This window comes from Hyla sarda, chromosome 5, assembly GCF_029499605.1.
Source record: "Hyla sarda isolate aHylSar1 chromosome 5, aHylSar1.hap1, whole genome shotgun sequence".
NCBI lineage: Eukaryota > Metazoa > Chordata > Amphibia > Anura > Hylidae > Hyla > Hyla sarda.
The window spans coordinates 282,469,697-282,491,523 of record NC_079193.1 but is presented as its reverse complement, the minus strand read 5'-3'; the positions used below and the strand labels follow the sequence as shown (position 1 = coordinate 282,491,523).

At 42.3% G+C, this 21,827-nt stretch overlaps 2 protein-coding genes across 4 annotated transcripts in view; one reads left to right on the top strand and one right to left on the bottom strand.

The window, feature by feature from the left end:
- SPIDR (scaffold protein involved in DNA repair) overlaps positions 1 to 21,827 on the bottom strand; it is a 1,058,688-nt gene that overhangs the window by 112,515 nt on the left and 924,346 nt on the right. The window lies entirely within an intron of this gene.
- Positions 1 to 21,827, top strand: part of PRKDC (protein kinase, DNA-activated, catalytic subunit) — a 631,631-nt gene that overhangs the window by 579,559 nt on the left and 30,245 nt on the right. For all 3 annotated transcript variants that reach the window (XM_056521838.1, XM_056521836.1, XM_056521839.1), the window contains 5 exons: positions 8,439 to 8,659; positions 8,945 to 9,037; positions 11,481 to 11,570; positions 13,014 to 13,085; positions 19,802 to 20,003. In XM_056521838.1, coding sequence (XP_056377813.1) covers positions 8,439 to 8,659; positions 8,945 to 9,037; positions 11,481 to 11,570; positions 13,014 to 13,085; positions 19,802 to 20,003 — 678 coding nt within the window. The remainder of the gene's footprint in view (positions 1 to 8,438; positions 8,660 to 8,944; positions 9,038 to 11,480; positions 11,571 to 13,013; positions 13,086 to 19,801; positions 20,004 to 21,827) is intronic.

Genomic DNA, 21,827 nt, shown 5'->3' with positions numbered 1-21,827 from the left:
TTTATTTTTGTCTTTAATTGCTCCCTCAACATTTTTATTCATCCATATTGGTTTTCTTCTATTTCTGACCCTTTTATTCCCATAAGGTATATGCATCTTACAGTGAGAATTTAAAATATTTTTAAAAGTCTCCCGTTTAGTGTCAGTATTGTTCTTTTTGAGGACATTATCCCATTTTATATTGTTAAAGGGGTACTCCGGTGAAAACCTTTTTTCTTTTAAATCAACTGGTGCAGAAAGTTAAACAGATTTGTAAATTACTTCTATTAAAAAATCTTAATCCTTCCTGTACTTATTAGCTGCTGAATACTACAGAGGAAATTCTTTTCTTTTTGGAATTCACAGTGCTCTTTGCTGACGTGATTATTATAATAATAATAATAATAATAATAACAACTCTTTATTTATTGTTGTCCTTAGTGGGATTTGAACCCAAGGCCCCAGCACTGCAAGACAGCAGTGCTAACCACTGAGCCACCATGCTGCCCTTAGCATACATCTGCTATGCACGGTTGCTAAAATGGACAGAGATGTCAGCAGAGAGCACTGTGCTCGTGATGTCATCATTGTTCCAAAAAGAAAGGAATTTCCTCTGTAGCATTCAGCAGCTAATAAGTACTGGAAGGATTAAGATTTTTTAATAGAAGTAATTTACAAATATGTTTAACTTTCTGGCACCAGTTGATTTAAAAGAAAAAAGGTTTTCCCCTTTAAGGGCTTCTCTCAGTTGATCAAACTTTGCCTTCCTAAAGTTCATTGTTTTTGTGGCCCCTCGAGAGATTCCCTTATTGAAGAACAAGCTATAATGTATTATATTATGGTCACTATTTCCTAGGTGTCCTACTTGCACATTAATTACTCTGTCAGGTACATTGGTTAATATTAAGTCTAGTAGGGCGCCCCCTCTGGTCAGGCCCTGCACATATTTGGGACAGATAATTGTCTTTAGCTATAGTCAGAAACCTGTTTCCTTTATGAGATTGACATGTCTCAGTCTCCCAGTTTATATCAGGATAGTTAAAGTCCCCCATTATTATCACATCATTTTGATTTGCTGCCTTGTTTATTTGCCTCAATAATTGATCTTCTGGCTCTTCAATTATGTTTGGTGGCTTATAGCAAACCCCTATCAGAATTTTTTTTTTTATCTCCATATATTTCAACCCATAATGACTGCACATTATCGTTTCCCTGCCATATATCCTCCCGCAGTGCGGCCTTCAGACTCGATTTCACATAAAGACAAACTCCTCCGTTTTGTCCGATCCTTCCTGAATAGACTATAACCCTGTATGTTGACCGCCCAGTCATAGGTATCGTCCAACCAAGTCTCTGTTATACCCACTATGTCATAATCCTCCTCAAAAATTTTCAGAAGTTTTATTGGTCAGACTTCTGGCCAGGGGTGGATCCAGAGTCGAGTCTCGGGAGGGGCAATATTAGAGTATTTTGTGTTGGCGGACAGAAAACAAGGTGTTGCTTACGGAATTTACAATATTATTAAATGTATCATACAGTCCTAACCTTGTTTAAGACTCTTAGGCCGTGTTCACATGTCAGAATAATTATCAAATATACCAATTGCCACAGAATGGGAAAGTGCTAAAGAGGTTTTTACCATTTTTAAAACTACAGCTTCCAGTATGACCTAAGTAGAGGTAAGGGGATGCTGGGAGTTGTTGTTTCACCCATCATTACTGCAGAACTTCTTCAGTGACTACAGCTCTGATGGGACACACACAGGAGGATACAGAATGATATCAGTGACTACAGGTGACGTCTTCTCTATAGTCTTTCCTTATCTAATTCAGATGTACATACCACTGGGACTTGTTTCAGCTAAATGTTCTCTATGCAGAACTTGATGCCCAGACGTCTCCTCACTATGTCAGCGGATTCTGATCCTCTATATGAAAACAATAATTATTATAATGCTGCCAAACACTGTATTATTCGAATATAATACTGGCACATAACTTCTGAATATAATTCTGACACACTGTACCTCCTGAATATACAACACACTGTACCCTCTGAATATAATACCGCCACACACCGTACCCTCTGAATATAATACTATCACACACCGTACCCTCTGAATATAATACTACCACACACTGCGCCATCTAAATTTAATACTACCACACACTGTGCCCTCTGAATATAACACTACCACACACTGTGCCCTCTAAATTTAATACTAGCAAACACTGCACTCTCTGAATATAATACTACCACACTGTGCCCTCTAAATTTAATACTACCACACACTGCACTCTCTGAATAGAATACTACCACACACTGTACTCTCTGAATATAATACTACCACACACTCTGCCCTCTAAATTTAATACTACCACACACTGCACTCTCTGAATAGAATACTACCACACACTGTACCCTCTGTATATAATACTACCAAACACTGCACTCTCTGAATATAATGCTACCACACACTGCACTCTCTGAATAGAATACTACCACACACTGTACTCTCTGAATATAATACTACCACACACTGTGCCCTCTAAATTTAATACTACCACACACTGCACTCTCTGAATAGAATACTACCACACACTGTACCCTCTGTATATAATACTACCACACACTGCACTCTCTGAATATAATACTACCACACACTGTACCCTCTAAATTTAATACTACCACACACTGCACTCTCTGAATATAACTTGCTGTGCAGTGCACCCTCTGAATAAAATACCCTAATGTATTGTGGCCCATAAAAAAACGTACCACCCCAGAAATTCCTCATAATCTACAATATACTTCTGAAATGCAGAAAAACACTCTGTGCCTTCACATATAGTAATAATGCCCCATCTTGTGCCCCTACATATAATAATTATGACCCGTCCTGTTCCCCCCACATAATAATAATGCCTTGTGCCCCTAACATATATTGCCCCCCTGTGCTGTGCCCTTCACATATAATGCCCCCATCATGCGTCCCTCACATATAATGCCCCCTGTGCTGTGCCCCTCACATATAATGCCCCCGTGCTGTGCCCCTCACATATAATGTCCCCTGTGCTGTTCCCCTCACATATAATGTCCCCTGTGCTGTTCCCCTCACATATAATGCCCCCTGTGCTGTGCCCCTCACATATAATGCCCCCTGTGCTGTGCCCCTCACATATAATGCCCCCTGTGCTGTGCCCCTCACATATAATGCCCCCCATGCTGTGCCCCTCACATATAATGCTCCTGTCATATGCCCCACACATATAATGCCCCCTGTGCTGTGCCCCTCACATATAATGCCCCCGTTCTTTGCACCTCACATATAATGCCCCCATCATGCGCCCCTCACATATAATGCCCCCTGTCCTGTCCAGTCAGGGGGCATTATATGTGAGGGGCACAGCACAGGGGGCATTATATGTTTGGGGCACATGACAGGAGCATTATATGTGAGGGGCACAGAACAGGGGGCATTATATGTGAGGGGCGCATGATGGCGCATTATATATGAGGGGCACAGGATGGGGGCATTATATATGAGGGGCGCATGATGGGGGCATTATTTGTGAGGGGCACAGCTTAGGGGGCATTCTATGTGTGGGGCACAGCACAGGGGGCATTATATGTGATGGGCACAGAACAAGGGGCATTATATGTGTGGGGCACAGCACGGGCATTATATGTGAGGGGAACAGCACAGTGGACATTATGCGTGGGGCACAGCACAGGGGGCATTATATGTGTGGGGCACAGCACAGGGGGCATTATATGTGTGGGGCACAGCACAGGGGGAATTGTGTGGGGCACAGCACAGGGGGCATTATATCATATAATGCCCCCTGTGCTGTGCCCCACACATAATTCCCCCTGTGCTGTGCCCCACACATATAATGCCCCCGTTCTTTGCACCTCACATATAATGCCCCCATCATGCGCCCCTCACATATAATGCCCCCTGTCCTGTCCAGTCAGGGGGCATTATATGTGAGGGGCACAGCACAGGGGGCATTATATGTTTGGGGCACATGACAGGAGCATTATATGTGAGGGGCACAGAACAGGGGGCATTATATGTTAGGGGCGCATGATGGCGCATTATATATGAGGGGCACAGGATGGGGGCATTATATATGAGGGGCGCATGATGGGGGCATTATTTGTGAGGGGCACAGCACAGGGGGCATTCTATGTGTGGGGCACAGCACAGGGGGCATTATATGTGATGGGCACAGAACAAGGGGCATTATATGTGTGGGGCACAGCACGGGCATTATATGTGAGGGGAACAGCACAGTGGACATTATGCGTGGGGCACAGCACAGGGGGCATTATATGTGTGGGGCACAGCACAGGGGGCATTATATGTGTGGGGCACAGCACAGGGGGAATTGTGTGGGGCACAGCACAGGGGGCATTATATCATATAATGCCCCCTGTGCTGTGCCCCACACATAATTCCCCCTGTGCTGTGCCCCACACATATAAATTATATGTGTGGGGGGCACAGCACAGGGGGTATTATATGTGTGGGGCACAGCACAGGGGGTATTATATGTGTGGGGCACAGCACAGGGGGCATTATATCATAAAATGCCCCCTGTGCTGTGCCCCGCACATATAATACCCCCTGTGCTGTGCCCCGCACATATAATACCCCCTGTGCTGTGCCCCCCACACATATAATTTATATGTGTGGGCACAGCACAGGGGGCATTATATGTGTGGAGCACAGCACAGGGGGAATTATGTGTGGGGCACAGCACAGGGGGCATTATATCATATAATGCCCCCTGTGCTGTGCCCCACACATATAATATAGTGCCCCCAGTGCTTTGCCCTGCAGCACCTCACATTAAAAATTCCCCTTTCTCTTCCCCCCCCCCCCCCCCCCTAAGTTTTTAAATCCCCCTCCCCCTCCGATACAGTGCCCTTAACAGTGGCACATATTCTGTCCCCCAAATCCCCTGGGCCCTGAGCATACTCTTCTTATTTACTGTATGCTGGCCGCGGGGACGGGATTTCCGGGCGCCGGCGCGATGATGTGACATCATCGCGCCTGCCTGCAGAGGATCGCGTCCCCGCAGCTCACACGCTGTGTACTCACAGCGTGTGACTGCCTAGGTTAGTGAATGGTGGAGCGGAAGCTTACAGCTTCGGCTCCACCATTCTAGGGGGCGGGGGTAGCAATCTCGGGGGGGGGGGGGGTAATTGCCCCCCTAGATCCGCCACTGCTTCTGGCATTAGTCAACATGCAATGTTGTATGTTTTTTTTTTCCTATGATGCCTATCCCTATTAACTATTCTAACCCCTCCCTCCGTTCCACCCCCAGGTACATTATTAAGTCCCCCCCCCCTCTATCTACACTATCTTTCCCCTCTATGTTGTAGGTTCCCTCCCCCCCAGTCCCTAGTTTAAACACTCCTCCACCCTTTTGGCCATTTTCTCCCCATGCACAGCTGCACCCTCCCCATTGAGGTGCAGCCCGTCCCTATGGTAGAGCCGGTATCAGACAGGGAAGTCGACCCAGTTCTCCATGAACCCAAACCCCTCCTTCTTACACCAGCTTCTGAGCCACTTGTTTACTTCCCTAATCTCCCGCTGCCTCTCTGGTGTGGCTCGTGGTACAAGTAATATTTCAGAAAATACTACCTTGGAGGTCATTGCCTTAAGCTTGCGGCCTAAGTCCCTGAAATCATTTTTAAGGACACTCCACCTACCTCTTACTTTGTCATTGGTTCCAATATGTACCATGACCGCTGGGTCCTCTCCAGCCCCACCCAGCAACCTGTCAACCCGATCCGTGATGTGCCGAACTCGAGCGCCAGGAAGACAACACACTGTTCAGTGATCTCAGTCTTTGTGACAGATCACCCTGTCTGTCCCCCTAATAATTGAGTCCCCCACTACAAGTACGTGTCTGGCCTGCTCTGCACTCCTTACTGAAGAAGACATCCCCCTGGCGGTCAGAGGCAGAGTCCTGTTGCAGTACTGCTAGCTGAAATGGCATCCCCCTCATCTGCCAACCGGGCAAACTTTCTGGGGTGTGTCAGTTCAGGACCAGCCTCCCTGGCACTTTTGCCTCTGCCCCGTTTTCTAAGTTTAACCCAGCTAACTGCCTAACTGTCCTGCACCTCCGTCCCACTATCCTCCCCCACCTTTACCCCAGAGAGTACTTGCTCACTGAGCAGGAGACTCCTCTCCAGGTTGTCAATGTGTCTCAGTGTTGCCAGTTGCTCCTCTAGATCCAGGATCTGGGCTTCCAAATGAACAACTCGCACACATCTCGCACAACAATATGCACCCTCAAACTGCTGTTCAAGGATTGCATACATTGCACAAAATGTACACTGGACTGCCTTTTCCAACATGGAGGCCATACTAGATTTGGGGATTGCAAAAATTATCAGTTAAAATAAATAAATAAATCAAGTATTTCAATTTAAACTTCCTGAATTTAAAGTCCCTTAATTTTAAGTCCTCTCACTTTTATACTCACTCACTTGTATACGTCACACTCTTGTATACAGACACACTCTTGTATACAGACACACAATCGCTAGCTCAACAATCGCTTAGTGTACTTGCTTTATATTTACCACAACCACCTCTCTTCCACTGCCTGGAAGTGAATGCAAAAAATTTGTTTGTGTGTGTATGTTCCAGTATCACGTCCAAACGGCTGAAGATATTAACATGAAACTTGGCACACATGTTACTAATATGTCAACAACAAACAGAGGCTAGGTGATTTAACCCTTACTCACCCCTATTTGCCAGGGTCCGGGTTTTTGTTTAACGTCCCATACAAGTCTTTGCGAAATATATGTTACTGCATAACTTCCAAAGGGCTGGAGATATTTCATTAATACCTGGTACACATATTACTCATATGTCAAATAAAAAGATATGATAAATTAACCCTTGCCTACACCCTTACATAAAAGATGGGTTTTTGTTTCAAGTCCCATATGAGTATATGGGACTTCCAGTACCTTACTCCACAAATTCCGCATCTCCTGGTGAATGTGTCAGTCCAGCTTGCAAGCCACACCCCATCTTGCAAAGAGAGGAGTTCGGGATATGAGGTCAGGATATGTGGACGGGATATGAGGTCGAGATATGTGGTCAGGATATGAGGTCGGGATATGAGGATGGGATATGAGGATGGGATATGAGGATGGGATATGAGGATGGGATATGAGGTCAGGATATGTGGACGGGATATGTGGACGGGATATGAGGTCGAGATATGCGGTCAGGATATGAGGATGGGATATGAGGTCTGGATATGTGGACGGGATAGGAGGACAGGATAGGAGGTTGGGGTATGAGGTCAAGATATGTGGACTGGATAGGAGGACAGGATAGGAGGTCGGGGTATGAGTTCAAGATATGAGGACGGGATAGGAGGACTGGATAGGAGGTCGGGATATGGGGTTGGATTATGACAACAATATAATGGGATGGCATATTAAGTCAAAAGCTTCCTCCTTTGTTGATTATCCTCCCCAACAAGAATGAGGATTGCAAAAGCAATCAAATCGCGATTCCCGGGAAAACTTCCAATTATCTGCTCGGGACGGCTCTCGTGTGCTGCTGCAGGCAGGGGCCGGCCACAGCAGGTAAAAATAAATTTAAATACTAAAAGTCAGGGTTTCCCAACCAGAGTGCCTCCAGTTGTTGCAAAACTACAACTGGCAAAAGCTGTCCGGGCATGCTGGTAGTAGTAGTTTCACAACAGCTGAAAGCACCCTGGTAGAAAAACACTGAGCTAAGTAAAAGAGCGCAGGGAGAAAAAAAAAAAAAAAAAACTTCTGCTCACCTACTCCCGATCCCTGCAGATGCCGTTCATCTCCGTGCGGTCCGGTGTCTCCTCTTTACCATACAAGTAGTAGAACCTTTCCTTTTCAGCCAATCACTGGCCGCAGCTGTGTCACGTGTCAAGCCAGTGATTGGCTGATGGTGAAAGGTAACACAAACACACTGGGATTCCCGGATCCGGTGGGAGATTTAAACATCACCCAGGAAACCCAGTGTATTGCTGCCGTACAAAAAGCTACCTACAGGGGGGAGAATGTGACGGGGGGGGGGGGGAGTAATGTGACAGGGGTGGGATTATGTGACGGGGGAGGGGGTATAATGTGACGGGGGGGCAGGGATAATGTGACAGGGGGGAGAGAGATGTGATAAATGTGACGCAATATTTAGGCCCATAATCTCAATCACACATTTTCCCCATATCGTGCAGCCCTAATATAATTTATTTATGTTTGAGGATATAGCATTACTGAAGTTTTTGTTTCTGCATTGTGTGATAACTTAGCTGGGTGAAGGTTTACTTGGAGTCACACTAAAAGTTATGTGCTCTCTGCTGTAATGCAGTGGTGTTTTTTTTTTTTTTTTGTTTTTAATTTGTAATTTTGTGGATTATTATTATTTTTTCTACTAAAAGGTAAAAGTTATGACATCAATAAGAAGACCCAAGAAGATTATTATTCGTGGAAATGATGAAAGAGACTACCCATTTCTTGTCAAAGGTGGTGAAGATTTGCGCCAGGACCAGCGCATTGAGCAGCTGTTTGACATCATAAATATTATCCTTTCCCAGGATGCTGCTTGTAAGCAGAGATATATGCAAATTAAGACATACCAAGTGATTCCCATGACAACACGGTATGAATTAGTCTATATGTGCTGTATTACTTTCTACTTACAGCCCATCTGGCTTATACTGTATGTGAAAACACTATGGAGGTGATATATCAAACCTTGTGCAAAGAAACAGTGGAGTAGTTGCCCTTAGCAGCCAATCAGATAACTTTCATTTTTTTAAAGGCCTCTGAAAAATAAGTTTTATTCTGCTGCATTGTTCCTTTGCACAAGGTTTGATAAATCTCCCCTTATAAATATAGCTTTTTACTTACATTGCATGATCTTGTCTCTTTTTTTCTTTTTCAGGATAGGGATGATCGAATGGCTGGAGAATACATGCACCTTAAAGGACTTTATTTTAAGTACTCTTACTATACCTGAAAGAAAAGACTTTTATGGGTACTGTAATTAATAATGACACAAAATACTAACAAGCACAGTTGTGCCACTGTATTTTATTCATTTAACAGGGTCTAATGTAGCGGGTGGAGTGTCAGGACAAATACTGTGTCATCCATATCATGTCCAATTAATTAAAGGAAAAAGTCCAACTTCATATCACGATTTGTGCTTCTGAGGCAAGGATACTTCAGGAAACTGTCACAATTACATGTGGCTGTTTCCAGGCTTAGCTATGCACATGTCCCATTCATTTCAATGGCCCGAGCATAGTCAGCTCATGACTACGTTTGGGTCATTTTCCAAATGTATCTGAACTTTGAAATAAATGGGGTCAAAGCACGGATACGTCATTATGTCGTTCAGACAGTTTCCTAACTCATCCGTGCCTCAGAGGCACAAATCGGTATATGAACAATTTTGACCCAGTATATATAGACGCTGTACATGTGCATGCATTCTGACTAGGGATCGACCTATATTGATTTTTTAGGGCCGATACCAATAATTTGTGAACTTTAAGGCCGATAGCCGATAACTTATACCGATATTCCGGTATGAGTTATCGGCTATTTCTCCCCCGGCCCCGCAGAAGCCACTGCAGATCAATGAATTAAAGCGGGTGCCTTAAAACAATAAACTGCAGCGGCTTTTGCGGGGCTAGAGACCGCCGCCGCCACCTGCTTCTCTCCCCCAGCCTGTCCTGAGTCCAACCACTGCCGCTGCCCCATTGCCTCCCCCATCCCCGGTTTTATAATTACCAGGGTCCGCGCTACTTCTGGCTCCGGCGGCGTCCTGAGCTGTCACTGTGCGCACTGACAGTGACGTTGAGGACATCACTCGTCATTGCGCAGCGCAGAGCAATAGCGCAGGACACCGCATGAGCCAGAAGTATTGCGGACCCCGGGAACAGGTAATTATAAAACCGGGCATGGGGGAGGCAATGGTGCAATGGCGGCGGCGGTCTTGGGGCATTATCAGCAAGATAATTGCCGATAATGTTCAAAATTGTGAATATCGGCCAAACCAATAATCTGTCGATCCCTAATTCGGACTATAAAGTTAACTCAGGAGCTATCAGCACCCGGAACTTACCGTCAATGACAGACATCATCAACATGCTGATGTTGGTATTTTAACCATTAAATGACACAGTCAATAGTAATAGCAGCATTTATTAGGCTAAGTGACAGGTGCCACTTTCTGCTGCCTGATCAGCAACCACTGCAATGCAAAGTGATGTGCTGAGCAGTTACTATGGAAGTAAAAGGCCTTTACTAGACCTCTGTCTGCCAGCACAGGCTGTACCAGCAGAGCAATGACTTAACTGATCAATGTCATGAAATAACATAGTATTGATCCATATAAAAAATCTGATAGCTTAAAAAAGTGGAAAAAAATGAAAAATACTCTCCATGTTACAACTGCTAATGTATCAGCAACAGAATAAAAAGCAGTGAAAAAGTCCCATCTACTCCAAAATAGCACAGATGACAAACTATGAAAAATATGAGCCCTCATGTGGCCCTGTAGACATAAAAATATTATAGGGGTGAAAGTTTGACAGTTTTGAGCATACTTATTAAATTAGCGAAATTCCATCTCTTCTCTTTAATTTCATCCCACAAATATTTTTTCTTCTTGTTTCATAGTATATATTATGGTAGTATAAATGATGGTAAAATGAAAGGTGACATACAAAGTACAATTAGTTCTGCAAAAAAATAAAAATAAATGGGGCAGGCCAGAGCTGGGAATATTGAGAAGGCAGGGGAGCGCATCAAGCCGGCTCCATGCCTCCAGTGTGCAGAGTTGCACAATACAACTACAAGGCTAAAGACCTCTAATGTTTGCAATGCTTCATTAGTTCAAGTAAGTGACTCTGTATTTTAATGCTGTTTACCTGTACTATAACCCAGTGCAGGTGAACAGCCTGTCAGTTTCCCTTTAAGTGTCTCAGCTGACTAATGTCACTGCAAAGTAGAATTGGTGGCGCAAAAAATAAGCCATCATATGGTTTGTTAGGTGCAAAATTGAAAGGGTTATGATTTTTAAAAGGTGATGAGGAAAAAATGAAAATGCAAAAACTGAAAAACCCTGAGTCCTTAAGGGGTTAAGGTCAAAATGGGCTTGGTCCTTAAGGGGTTAATTATAAAATAGTCAATGCTTAAAAATGGAATATTCATGTGTCCTCATACTTTAAGTATGTGCTTATACATGTATATTGTACCTAATATAATTTACATTTGGCAACATTTTATAATAATACACGTTAAGGGATTGGTAGTTGGTTGTCCATTATGTTAGAAATATGTTTTGTAGTGTGTAGATTGCTATATTTGTTGTAGTAACAAAAAGAGACTTTCTGTTACTTATTAGTGTAGTTTTACAGTACATTTATTCTGGAAATTTTTAATGATGTGTTTTTACATTTGACTTGTAGAATATATAGTCCAGAGAACCATTACATTGCCTGGCTGAAAAAGAAGTGCAAAATTGAAAGTCTTCTAATTCAACATATTGATGCCTATATGTAAGTGGCTTAACAGCTGTCATTTTTATATTCTGCTGTAAGATGACTACACTATTTTTCTCTTGTAATCCAATGGCCCCATTTATTGTAAATTACTTTTAACCCCTCTAGGACCAAGGGTGTACCTGTACGCCCTCGTCCCACTCCCCTTTTATGATGCGGGGTCATGGGTTGACCCTAACTCATATAGGGGTGGTCCCGATGGCTACCAGCAGCCGGGACCCTGGGCTAATACCAGACATCACTGATCACTGTGATGCCTGGTATTAACCCCTTAAATACCGCTATGAAAGTTGATAGTGGCGTTTAAAATAGAAACATTTTATCCTGGCAGCTCAGCGGAGCTGATCGGGACCACCACCATGAAACCGTGGTGTCTCAATTAGCTTAGAGGACGGCTGGCCCTTACCTGCCTCCTCGCTCTCCGATTGTTGCTAAGATGGCATAGCATTGAACAGCGTATGCAATCAGAAGATTACATGTAATAATCCCCTATGGGGACTATAAAATAGTGTAAAAAAAAAAGTTTAAATCACCCCCCTTTGTGGTACTGGCGCGTGCGTAAATGTCTGTACTATAAAATATAATGTTAATTAAACCACACGGTTAATGGCGTACACGTAAAAAGAATTCCAAAGTCCAAAATTGTGTATTTTTGGTCACTTTGTATACCCTAAAAAAATGTATAAAAAGCGATCAAAGAGTTCCATCAAAACAAAAATGGTACCGATAAAAACCTCAGATAACGGCGCAAAAAATTTGTCAGAAGATGACAATTTTAAACATACTAATTTTGGTGCAAGTAGTTATAATTTTTTTTAAGTAGCAAAATAAAGTAAAACCTATACAGATTAGGTATCCTTGGGACTGTATGGACCTACAGAATAAATATAAGGTGTTATTGTAACCAAAAAGTGCACTGCATAGAATCGGAAGTCCCCAAAAATTACAAAATGGCGTGGGTTTTTTTCTGGTTTCACCGTAGATTTTGTAGTGAAATGATTGATGTCCATTACAAAGTAAAATTGGTGCCACAAAAAACAAGCCTTCATATGGGTCTGTAGGTGGAAAATTTTAAGTGCTATGCTTTTTAGAAGGTGAGGAGGAAAAAACGAAAGCGCAAAAATGAGAACTCATAGTCCTGAAGGGGTTAATAAAATTCAGCTTAACTATTTGATAGCTAAATATATGCTGGTTCTCAAACAATAAAGAGAATATCCCCTTCTTTACCAATGCAAGTCAATGCTATGCAGAGGATGACAGGTCAAAGTCCTGAAACCACAAGCATCATTTTTTACAAAACAGCAGTGTGACCATTTTAATCATTCAGACAGAAATATATTTTAACATCCCATATTGCAAAAGGTCCACTTCTACCTTTTAAATGGACGTTGTAAATTTTCAATTAAAGTAGTCAATTGTAAACATTTTTTTTTCCTACAGTAAAATGGACTGTGCTTCAACTGTCAGCTCATTCAGAGAGAGAGAGTCTCTTGTTCCTGGAGACCTTTTGAGGTGAGTAAAGATAATCATTGCTGTTGCCTGTGGCAGCTAAAAAGAATTTAGCTGTCGTGACCTAGAAGAAAACCTAGAACAAGTTATTGTTAACTGCTACTTCAAGACGATGTGGTTGACAACTCCAATCAGAACTTGTACCATGTCATTGTGTTTTTCAGTAGTAGATCACATTCTTAAAGGGTTACTCCAATGGAAAATCTTTTTAGATCAACTGGTACCAGAAAGTTAAACAGATTTGTAAATTACTTCTATTTAAAAATCGTAACCCTTCCAGTACTTAATATAAACTGCCGTATGCTACAGAGAAAATGATTTAGTTCTTTCCAGTCTGGTATGAAGCAGCTGATTAGTACTGGAAGCACCAGTTGATTTGAAAATGTGTTTTCCACCGGATCCCCTTTAACTATCAAGTTCTTATTGTCAGCTGTCCAATTGGACTATTTGGCTGTTGAATTGCTCCAAATCCATTAATGATGTTGCTTGCTGAATTTCTTAAGAGCTGTGTTGACATTTGTAGATGTTGTACACTATCAAACGGAAATAAAACTTTTCAAAGCAGTATCATTTCAAAGTCCTCATAATTGTCAAATAGAATCTGTAGAATACTTAAGAAAAAAAAACTTAAATGGGCAATGTAATTTGCAAAAACTTTATATATAATGTATGTAACACCGGCATGCTGGGAGTTTTAGTTTTGCAACAGCTGGAGGCACACTGGTTGGAAAATATTGAATTAGGGAACAGAACCTAACTGAAGGTTTTCCAACCAGTGTGCCTCCAACTGTTGCAAAGTACAACTCCCAGCATGCACGGTCTGTCAGTACATGCTGGGAGTTGTAGTTTTGAAACAGCTGGAGGGTTGCCCCCCCCCCCCCCAGGGTACAATCACACGGGCAGGTTTACAGCCAGTTTCCTGCTCCAAGTATGAGCTGCGGCAAATTTCTCGCCGCAGCGCAAACTCCTAACGGGAAACTCACTGTAAACCTCAGCCCGTGTGAATGTATCCTAAAAACACTACACTACATTACACAAACACATAATAAAGGGTAAAACACTAAATCTACACCCCCTTACACTGTCCCCCAATAAAAATGAAAAGCGTATTGTACGGCAGTGTTTACAAAATGGAGCCTCCAGCTGTTGCAAAACAACTCCTCCCAGCATTTCCAGACAGCTACTGACTATCCAGGCATGCTGTGAGCTTAGCAACAGCTGGAGGCACCCTGTTTGGGAATCACTGGCGTAGAATACCCCTATGTCCACCCCTATGCAATCTCTAATTTAGTCCTCAAATGCGCATGGCGCTCTCTCACTTCAGAGCCCTGTCGTATTTCAAGGAAACAGTTTGGGGCCACATATGGGGTATTTCCGTACTCGGGAGCAATTGCACAACAAATTTTTGCAGGACTTTTTCTCCTTTTACCCCTCATGAAAAGGAAAAGTTAGGGGCTACACCTGCCTGTTAGTGTAAAAAATAAATAAATAATTGGATACCAACATGCTGGTGTTGCCCCATACTTTTTATTTTCACAAGCGGTAAAAGGAGAAATAGACCCCCAAAATTTGTAAATCAATTTCTCCTGAGTACGGAAATACCCCATATGTGGGGGGCGTAAAATGCTCTGCGGACGCACAACAAGGCTCTGGAGTGAGAGCGCACCATGTACAATTGAGGCCTAAATTGGTGATTTGCACAGGGGTGGCTGATTTTACAGCGGTTCTGACATAAACGCAAAAAAAAAAAAAAATACCCACGTGACCCCATTTTGGAAACTACACCTCTCACAGAACGTAACAAGGTGTATAGTGAGCCTTAAAACCCCACAGATGTTTGACAAATTTTCGTTAAAGTTGGATAGGAAATTAAAAAAAAAAAAATCACTAAAATGCTGGTGTTACCCTAAATTGTTTATTTTCACAAGGGAAAATAGGGAAAAAAAGCCCCCCAAAATTGGTAAACCCATTTCTTCTGAGTAAGAACATACGCCATATGTGGATGTAAAGTGCTCTGCGGGTGCACTACAATGCTCAGCCCATTGGGCTTTTGGATAGAAAATTTGTCCGAAATTGAAGGCCATGTGTATTTACAAAGTCCCCATAGTGCCAGAACAGTGGACCCCTCACATGTGACCCCATTTTGGAAACTACACCCCTCATGGAATGTAATAAGGGGTGCAGTGAGCATTTACGCCCCACAGGTGTCTGACAGATTTTTGGATCAGTGGTCCATGAAAATGAAAAATTTAATATTTCATTTGCACAGCCCACTGTTCCAAAGTTCTATCAAGCGCCAGTGGGGTGTAAATGCTCACTGCACCCCTTATTAAATTCTAAGAGGTGTGTAGTTTACAAAATGGGGTCACATGTGGAGGGGGGGGTTCCACTGTTCTGGAACCACAGGGGGCTTTGTAAACGCATGGCCCCTGACTTCCATTCCAAACACATTCTCTCTCCAAAAGCTCAATGGCACTCCTCTTCTGAGCATTGTAGTGCACCAACAGAGCACTTGACGTCCACACATGGGGTATTTCCTTACTCAGAAGAAATGGGGTTACAAATTTTGGGGGGCATTTTCTCCTATATTACCCCTTGTAAAAATGTAAACATTTTGGGAAAAAGCAGCATTTTAGTGAAATTTTTTTTATTTTTCATTTACACATCCGACTTTAACAAAAAGTCGTCAAACACCTGTGGGGTGTTGAGGCTCACTGTACCCCTTGTTACGTTCCTTGAGGGGTGTAGTTTCCAAAATAGTATGCCATGTGGGGGGGGAGGGGGGTTGCTGTTCTGGCACCATAGGGGCTTCCTAAATGTGACATGCCCCTCAAAAACCATTTCTGAAAAACTCACTCTCCAAAATCCCACTGTCGCTCCTTCCCTTCTGAGCCCTGTACTGTGCTCGCCGAGCATTTCACATACACATATGAGGCATTTCCTTACATGAGAGAGATGGGGTTACAAATTTTGGGGGGCTTTTTTTCCTATTACCCCTTGTAAAAATTCAAAAACTGGGTTTACAAGAACCATGCGAGTGTAAAAACTGAAGATTTAGAATTTTCTCCTTCACTTGCTGCTATTCCTGTGAAACACCAAAAGGGTTAACACACTTTCTGAATGTCATTTTGAATACTTTGAGGGGTGCAGATTTTATAATGGGGTCATTTATGGGGTATTTCTAATATGAAGGCCCTTAAAATCCATTCAAAACTGAACTGGTCCCTGAAAAATTCCGATTTTGAAAATTTTGTGAAAAATTCGAAAATTGTTGCTGAACTCTGAAGCCCTCTGATGTCTTCCAAAAGTAAAAACATGTCAACTTTATGATGCCACCATAAAGTATATTGTATATGTGAATGAATATATAATTTATTTTGAATGTCTATTTTCCTTACAAGCAGAGCGTTTCAAAGTTAGAAAAATGCTAACATTTTTTCATTAAATTTTGGAATTTTTCACCAAGAAATGTATCAACGAAAACTTACCACTAACATAAAGTAGAATATGTCAAGAAAAAACTATCTCTGAATCAAATTTATAAGTAAAAGCATCCCAGAGTTATTAATGCATAAATTGATAGAGGGCAGATTTGAAAAAAATGCTCCCGTCCTGAGGGTCATAATGGGCTCCATCCCCAAGGGGTTAAGGGGTTTAAATCACCCTCTTTTCGGGACTGTATTAGGTGTAAATGATTTTTATTGAGGGTTTTTTGTCACATTATGATAGCGTACAGATCACTGATAGCAGCTAGATGGAAGTCTGTGAATATACCTACAACTGCGGATATCATAGAAATGGTTAGCACAAACTGCTTCGGGTCTGTATTAGGGCTCATTTTTTGCACTGCAATCTGTAGATTTGTTTTGTTCTACTTTTGCGTTTTATAAAAAAAAATTGGGAATGTGATGTGACTGAATATCAGCAATTTTGGATTTTTTGGTAACGTTTAAGCCGTTTACCGTATGTGATAATTAATATTATATTTTAAAAGGTCACACATTACTGCCCATGCTGATACCAAATATGTTTATTTTATTTATTCCTTTTTTTTTTTTTTACATGTTTTGGGTAAAATAGACAAAAGGAGCTAATTTAAATTCACATTTTTATTGGGGAGGGACTTATTCACATTTTATTTTAAAATGTTCTCACTTCATGTACAGGACCTAAATCTACAGTGCATAGTGAAAGTATTCGGCCCCCTTGAACTTTGATCTTTTGCCACATTTCAGGCTTCAAACATAAAGCTATAAAACTGTAATTTTTTGTGAAGAATCAACAAGTGGGACACAATCATGAAGTGTTAACAAATAAAAAACTGAAAAATTGGGCGTGCAAAATGATTCATCCCCTTTACTTTCAGTGCAGCAAACTCTCTCCAGAAGTTCAGTGAGGATCACTGAATGATCCAATGTTGACCTAAATGACTAATGATGATAAATAGAATCCACCTGTGTGTAATAAAGTCTCTGTATAAATGCACCTGCACTTTGATAGTCTCAGAGGTCCGTTTAAAGCGCAGAGAGCATCATGAAGAACAAGGAACACACCAACACAACTCATCACCCTGAACACACCATCCCCACTGCCAAACATGGAGGTGGCAGCATCATGGTTTGGGCCTGCTTTTCTTCAGCAGGGACAGGGAAGATGGTTAAAATTAATGGGAAGATGGATGGAGCCAAATACAGGACCATTCTGGAAGAAAACTTGATGGAGTCTGCAAAAGACCTGAGATTGGGACGGAGATTTGTCTTCCAACAAGATAATGATCCACAGCATAAAGCAAAATCAACAATGGAATCGTTCACAAAAAAAACATATCCAGATGTTAGAATGGCCAAGTCAAAGTCCAGACCTGAATCCAATCGAGAATCTGTGGAAAGAACTGAAAACTGCTGTTCACAAACGCTCTCCATTCAACCTCACTGAGCTTGAGCTGTTTTGCAAGGAGAAATGGGCAAAAATGTCAGTTTCTTGATGTGCAAAACTGATAAAGACATATCAGTTGAAACCATCGTATGTTGAGGAATCCGTGCAATGTAAAGTATAGGAAGTTGTACTCACCTGTCCCCGCCGCTCCGGACCGTCACCGCTGCCCTGGATGTAGCCCTCCATCGCTGTTGCCGCGTCCCTGTGATGTCCCCGCCGCTCCGGAACGTCGCTGTCACGTCGCCGTCATCACGTCACTACGCACGCCGCTCCTATAGCATGACGGGACGTCGTGCGCGGCAACGTGATGACCATGATTGAGAGCGCCGGCGATGGATGGGATCCCGAAGAGGACGCTCCGGAGCCCCGAGGACAGGTAGGAGACCATCACTGGAGCACACGGGGCACCGTAAACTGCTATCCGGCGGCAGCTGAAGCAGTCAGCGCTGCCGGATAGCCATTTATGCGATGGCCCCGACATACAAAAGCATTGTATGTTGATGCTGCCTTCAACATGCGATGGCCTCTGAGAGGCTATCGCATGTTGAAATTATCGTATGTCAGGGCCATCGTAGGTCGGGGGGTCACTGTATTAATTTAAGGGGGCTGAATAATTTTGTACGCCCAATTTTTCCGTTTTTTATTTGTTAAAAAAGTTTGAAATATCCAATAAATTTCGTTCCACTTCATGATTGTGTCCCACTTGTTGATTCTTCACAAAAACTTAGTTTTATATCTTTATGTTTGAAGCCTGAAATGTTGCAAAAGGTCGAAAAGTTCAAGGGGGCCGAATACTTTCACTATACACTGTACATTCTGGTGTGTGTACCAGCGCAACAGGATGTCACGTACATTTTATACACATATTCCTGCCGATGCATACTGGATTTCCCAACAAGGTGCTCGCTTACCTTCACTTACTTGTTAAAGGGTAGCTCCCACCATCCTATTTATTTATTTTTTGCTAGCCCGTTTCCCCCCCGCTACGGCACTAGCCTGTTCACTCCTCAATCCCCAACCCCCCACCCCGCATACCCCGTTCCCTCATTACACTTGCAGTTACTGCAGAGTCCGGCAGCGGGCGTGCAGGGACAGCGGAGGCGGCGGCGGCGATGTGCGGGAGGAGTGGCCTCCCAGCCAGTGGCCGGGGAGCCAATGCGCTCGCTCCCGCCTGTCTGATTGACAGGCAGGGAGCGAGTGCAGCATAACTGAAAAAGGACTGATTGCCACTCCAAAATCAGTCCTTTTTCAGTGGCCGGTTTTTAAATGTAAATTAATCCTTTTTAAAGAAAAAAAAATAATAAAAGTATATTAGAGATATGTTGTAGTACATAAGTACTGCAACATATCAAAAAATTAAGTTGGGGACAGTACCCATTTAAGACCTGTTGGAAGACTTGACTAATGATCAGTTAAATATTTATATTGAAAATAAAGAAACCATTATGACATCACGGCTGTGTTACATAAAAGATGTATGAATTATGAATGACTTTTCAAAATGTTGTTCTTCTATTGCCCCCTAATTTTAGTTCAATGCCCCTTTTTGCATCCAATGCTACAACTGCACAGACACAGGGAGCATATTGCTCACTTTAAGTGTCCTCTAAAGTTTCATGAATCATCCCCTGGAAGGCTCTTTATATTTGGCCTATGAGTAAAGCATGATTAAGAACTGTAGAGGGAATGCATCTTGGATTATTGGACTACTTTGGTGACTGCAGGGTTTCCTTCTTTCTACTGTCTGGAATGTGTATACTTTAAATCTGTCACATATTTTGCAGGAGAGCCTTTATTAAAATGAGTGCAACCCCAGAAGCATTTTTGGCTCTACGCTCCCATTTTGTACAGTCTCATGCTTTGCTGTGTATAAGCCATTGGATCCTTGGTATCGGAGATCGCCACCTGAGCAATTTTATGGTCAATATGGAGACTGGAGGAATGATTGGCATTGACTTTGGTCACGCATTTGGTACTGCAACTCAGGTAACTTTAATAGAGCGATTAGAGTTTGATTTGAAGAGATTTTCAGTTGCAATTGAACTAGTTGAACAGGGAGTGCATTGTTCTAAATGTAAATACATATTATAGAGTTAGTAATTTAGCATGAATTTTCGTGATGATATGATTTTTTATTTATTGTTTTCTGACATGCAAGTTCCTATTTCCTCCCTGTACAGATCAGAGAGATGATTGTACAGCAGCAATGTTTTGTCTATGATCGGACAGAGAAATTTAGAAGGTGTTTGCATGATGTCATTAACCACTTGCAGACCACTCATAAACTTAAAGCGTCTGATCGTTTTTTTAGTTACAGTGAAGGAAAGAACTGCTTGATCCCAAGCTGATTTTGTATGTTTGCCCTGTATGTTTGCCCACTGACACAAAATGATCAGTCTATAATTTTAATGGTAGGCTAATTTGAACAGTGAGAGACAGAATAACAACAACAACAAAATCTAGAAAAACACATTTTAAATAAGTTATGAATTAGTTTGCATTTTACTCACTGAAATAAGTATTTGATCCCCTATTATTTAGCAAGATTTCTGGCTCCCAGGTTTTTTATAAAGGTAACAAGCTGAGATTAGAAGCACTATCTTAAAGGGAAGGTTCCTATTCTTAGCTTGTTACCTACCTGTATAAAAGACACCGGTCCACAGAAGAAATCAATCAGATTCCAAACTCTTCACCATGGCCAAGACCAAAGAGCTGGAAAAAAAGAAGAAAAGAGGTGCGTTCCTAGTGGAATACTGTGATTGCTGGGGTGCAGTGTGCCGTGTATTGCACCTTGCCATACGGTGGTGTGCTGAGAGCACAACACCTTAGTAGACATGTAGACTCGCTCGGAGCTCCTGGATCCAAAGGGATGACTGCCTCAGAGTCCTTGACCGTGACCTCTAGGTGATGGCGTGATAAGGAAAAAAGAAAAAAGGATAAAAAATGGACGTTCTGGATAGCGCCTTCCTCAATGACAAAGTTTGATAAACAAAATGGTAATTTATTGGTAAAAATGCCACTTCAGAAGTTTCGAACCCGGACCGGGTTCTTCATCATGCAGTAGGTGTTACATACGGTACTTAAAACGCGCCAACTTAAATGTATAGACATTCAAATGCTACCGGGTCACACGTAGGACATAAATAAAACATAATACACTATTCGTAAAAATAGCACAAGATAAGTTAAAACCATTATATATAGAAAGATAGATTGGAATAAAGTTGCTTAGTCCACCTTTTTCCCAGTGCTGAAGATCCCTTGTAGGGAGCCCACTTTATTGCGCATAGTTTTACTATAGGATCCAACTGCGGACCAATATATGGAGGGTTATTTAAACCAATTCACCAAAAGATCACCGAAGTGATCCATTAATTCCCTATATTTCCCATATATTTGTTGAAAGGTATAATCTTTATTAATTTCAAAACACCAACAAAAAAGGAGTTAAAATTTGCAGTGTATCTCTCCTCCTGTATTATTAATTATCTGTGCCAACCAGGCATCACCTATTATCTACCTGTGTGTACCTGCAGTGTACACACGGTTAGTGGAGGAGTCCACACTGTATATTAAAAAACCTATCCTATGCCTCCCTCGACATGTTTCGCCGCAAGACGCGGCTTTGTCAAGAGGCTTAAGGGCACTGAATGAAAAAGCGCCAAAACAGGGGTTAAATAACCTCCTATTGTGAGATCATGGTGGGGTGATATTCACTTCTGATTGGTGGGACGCCATCCCATCCAATCATCCTCTATTTAATTTGATGGACATTCCCATGCACCTATTGCTGCTCTCATAGTTCAACCA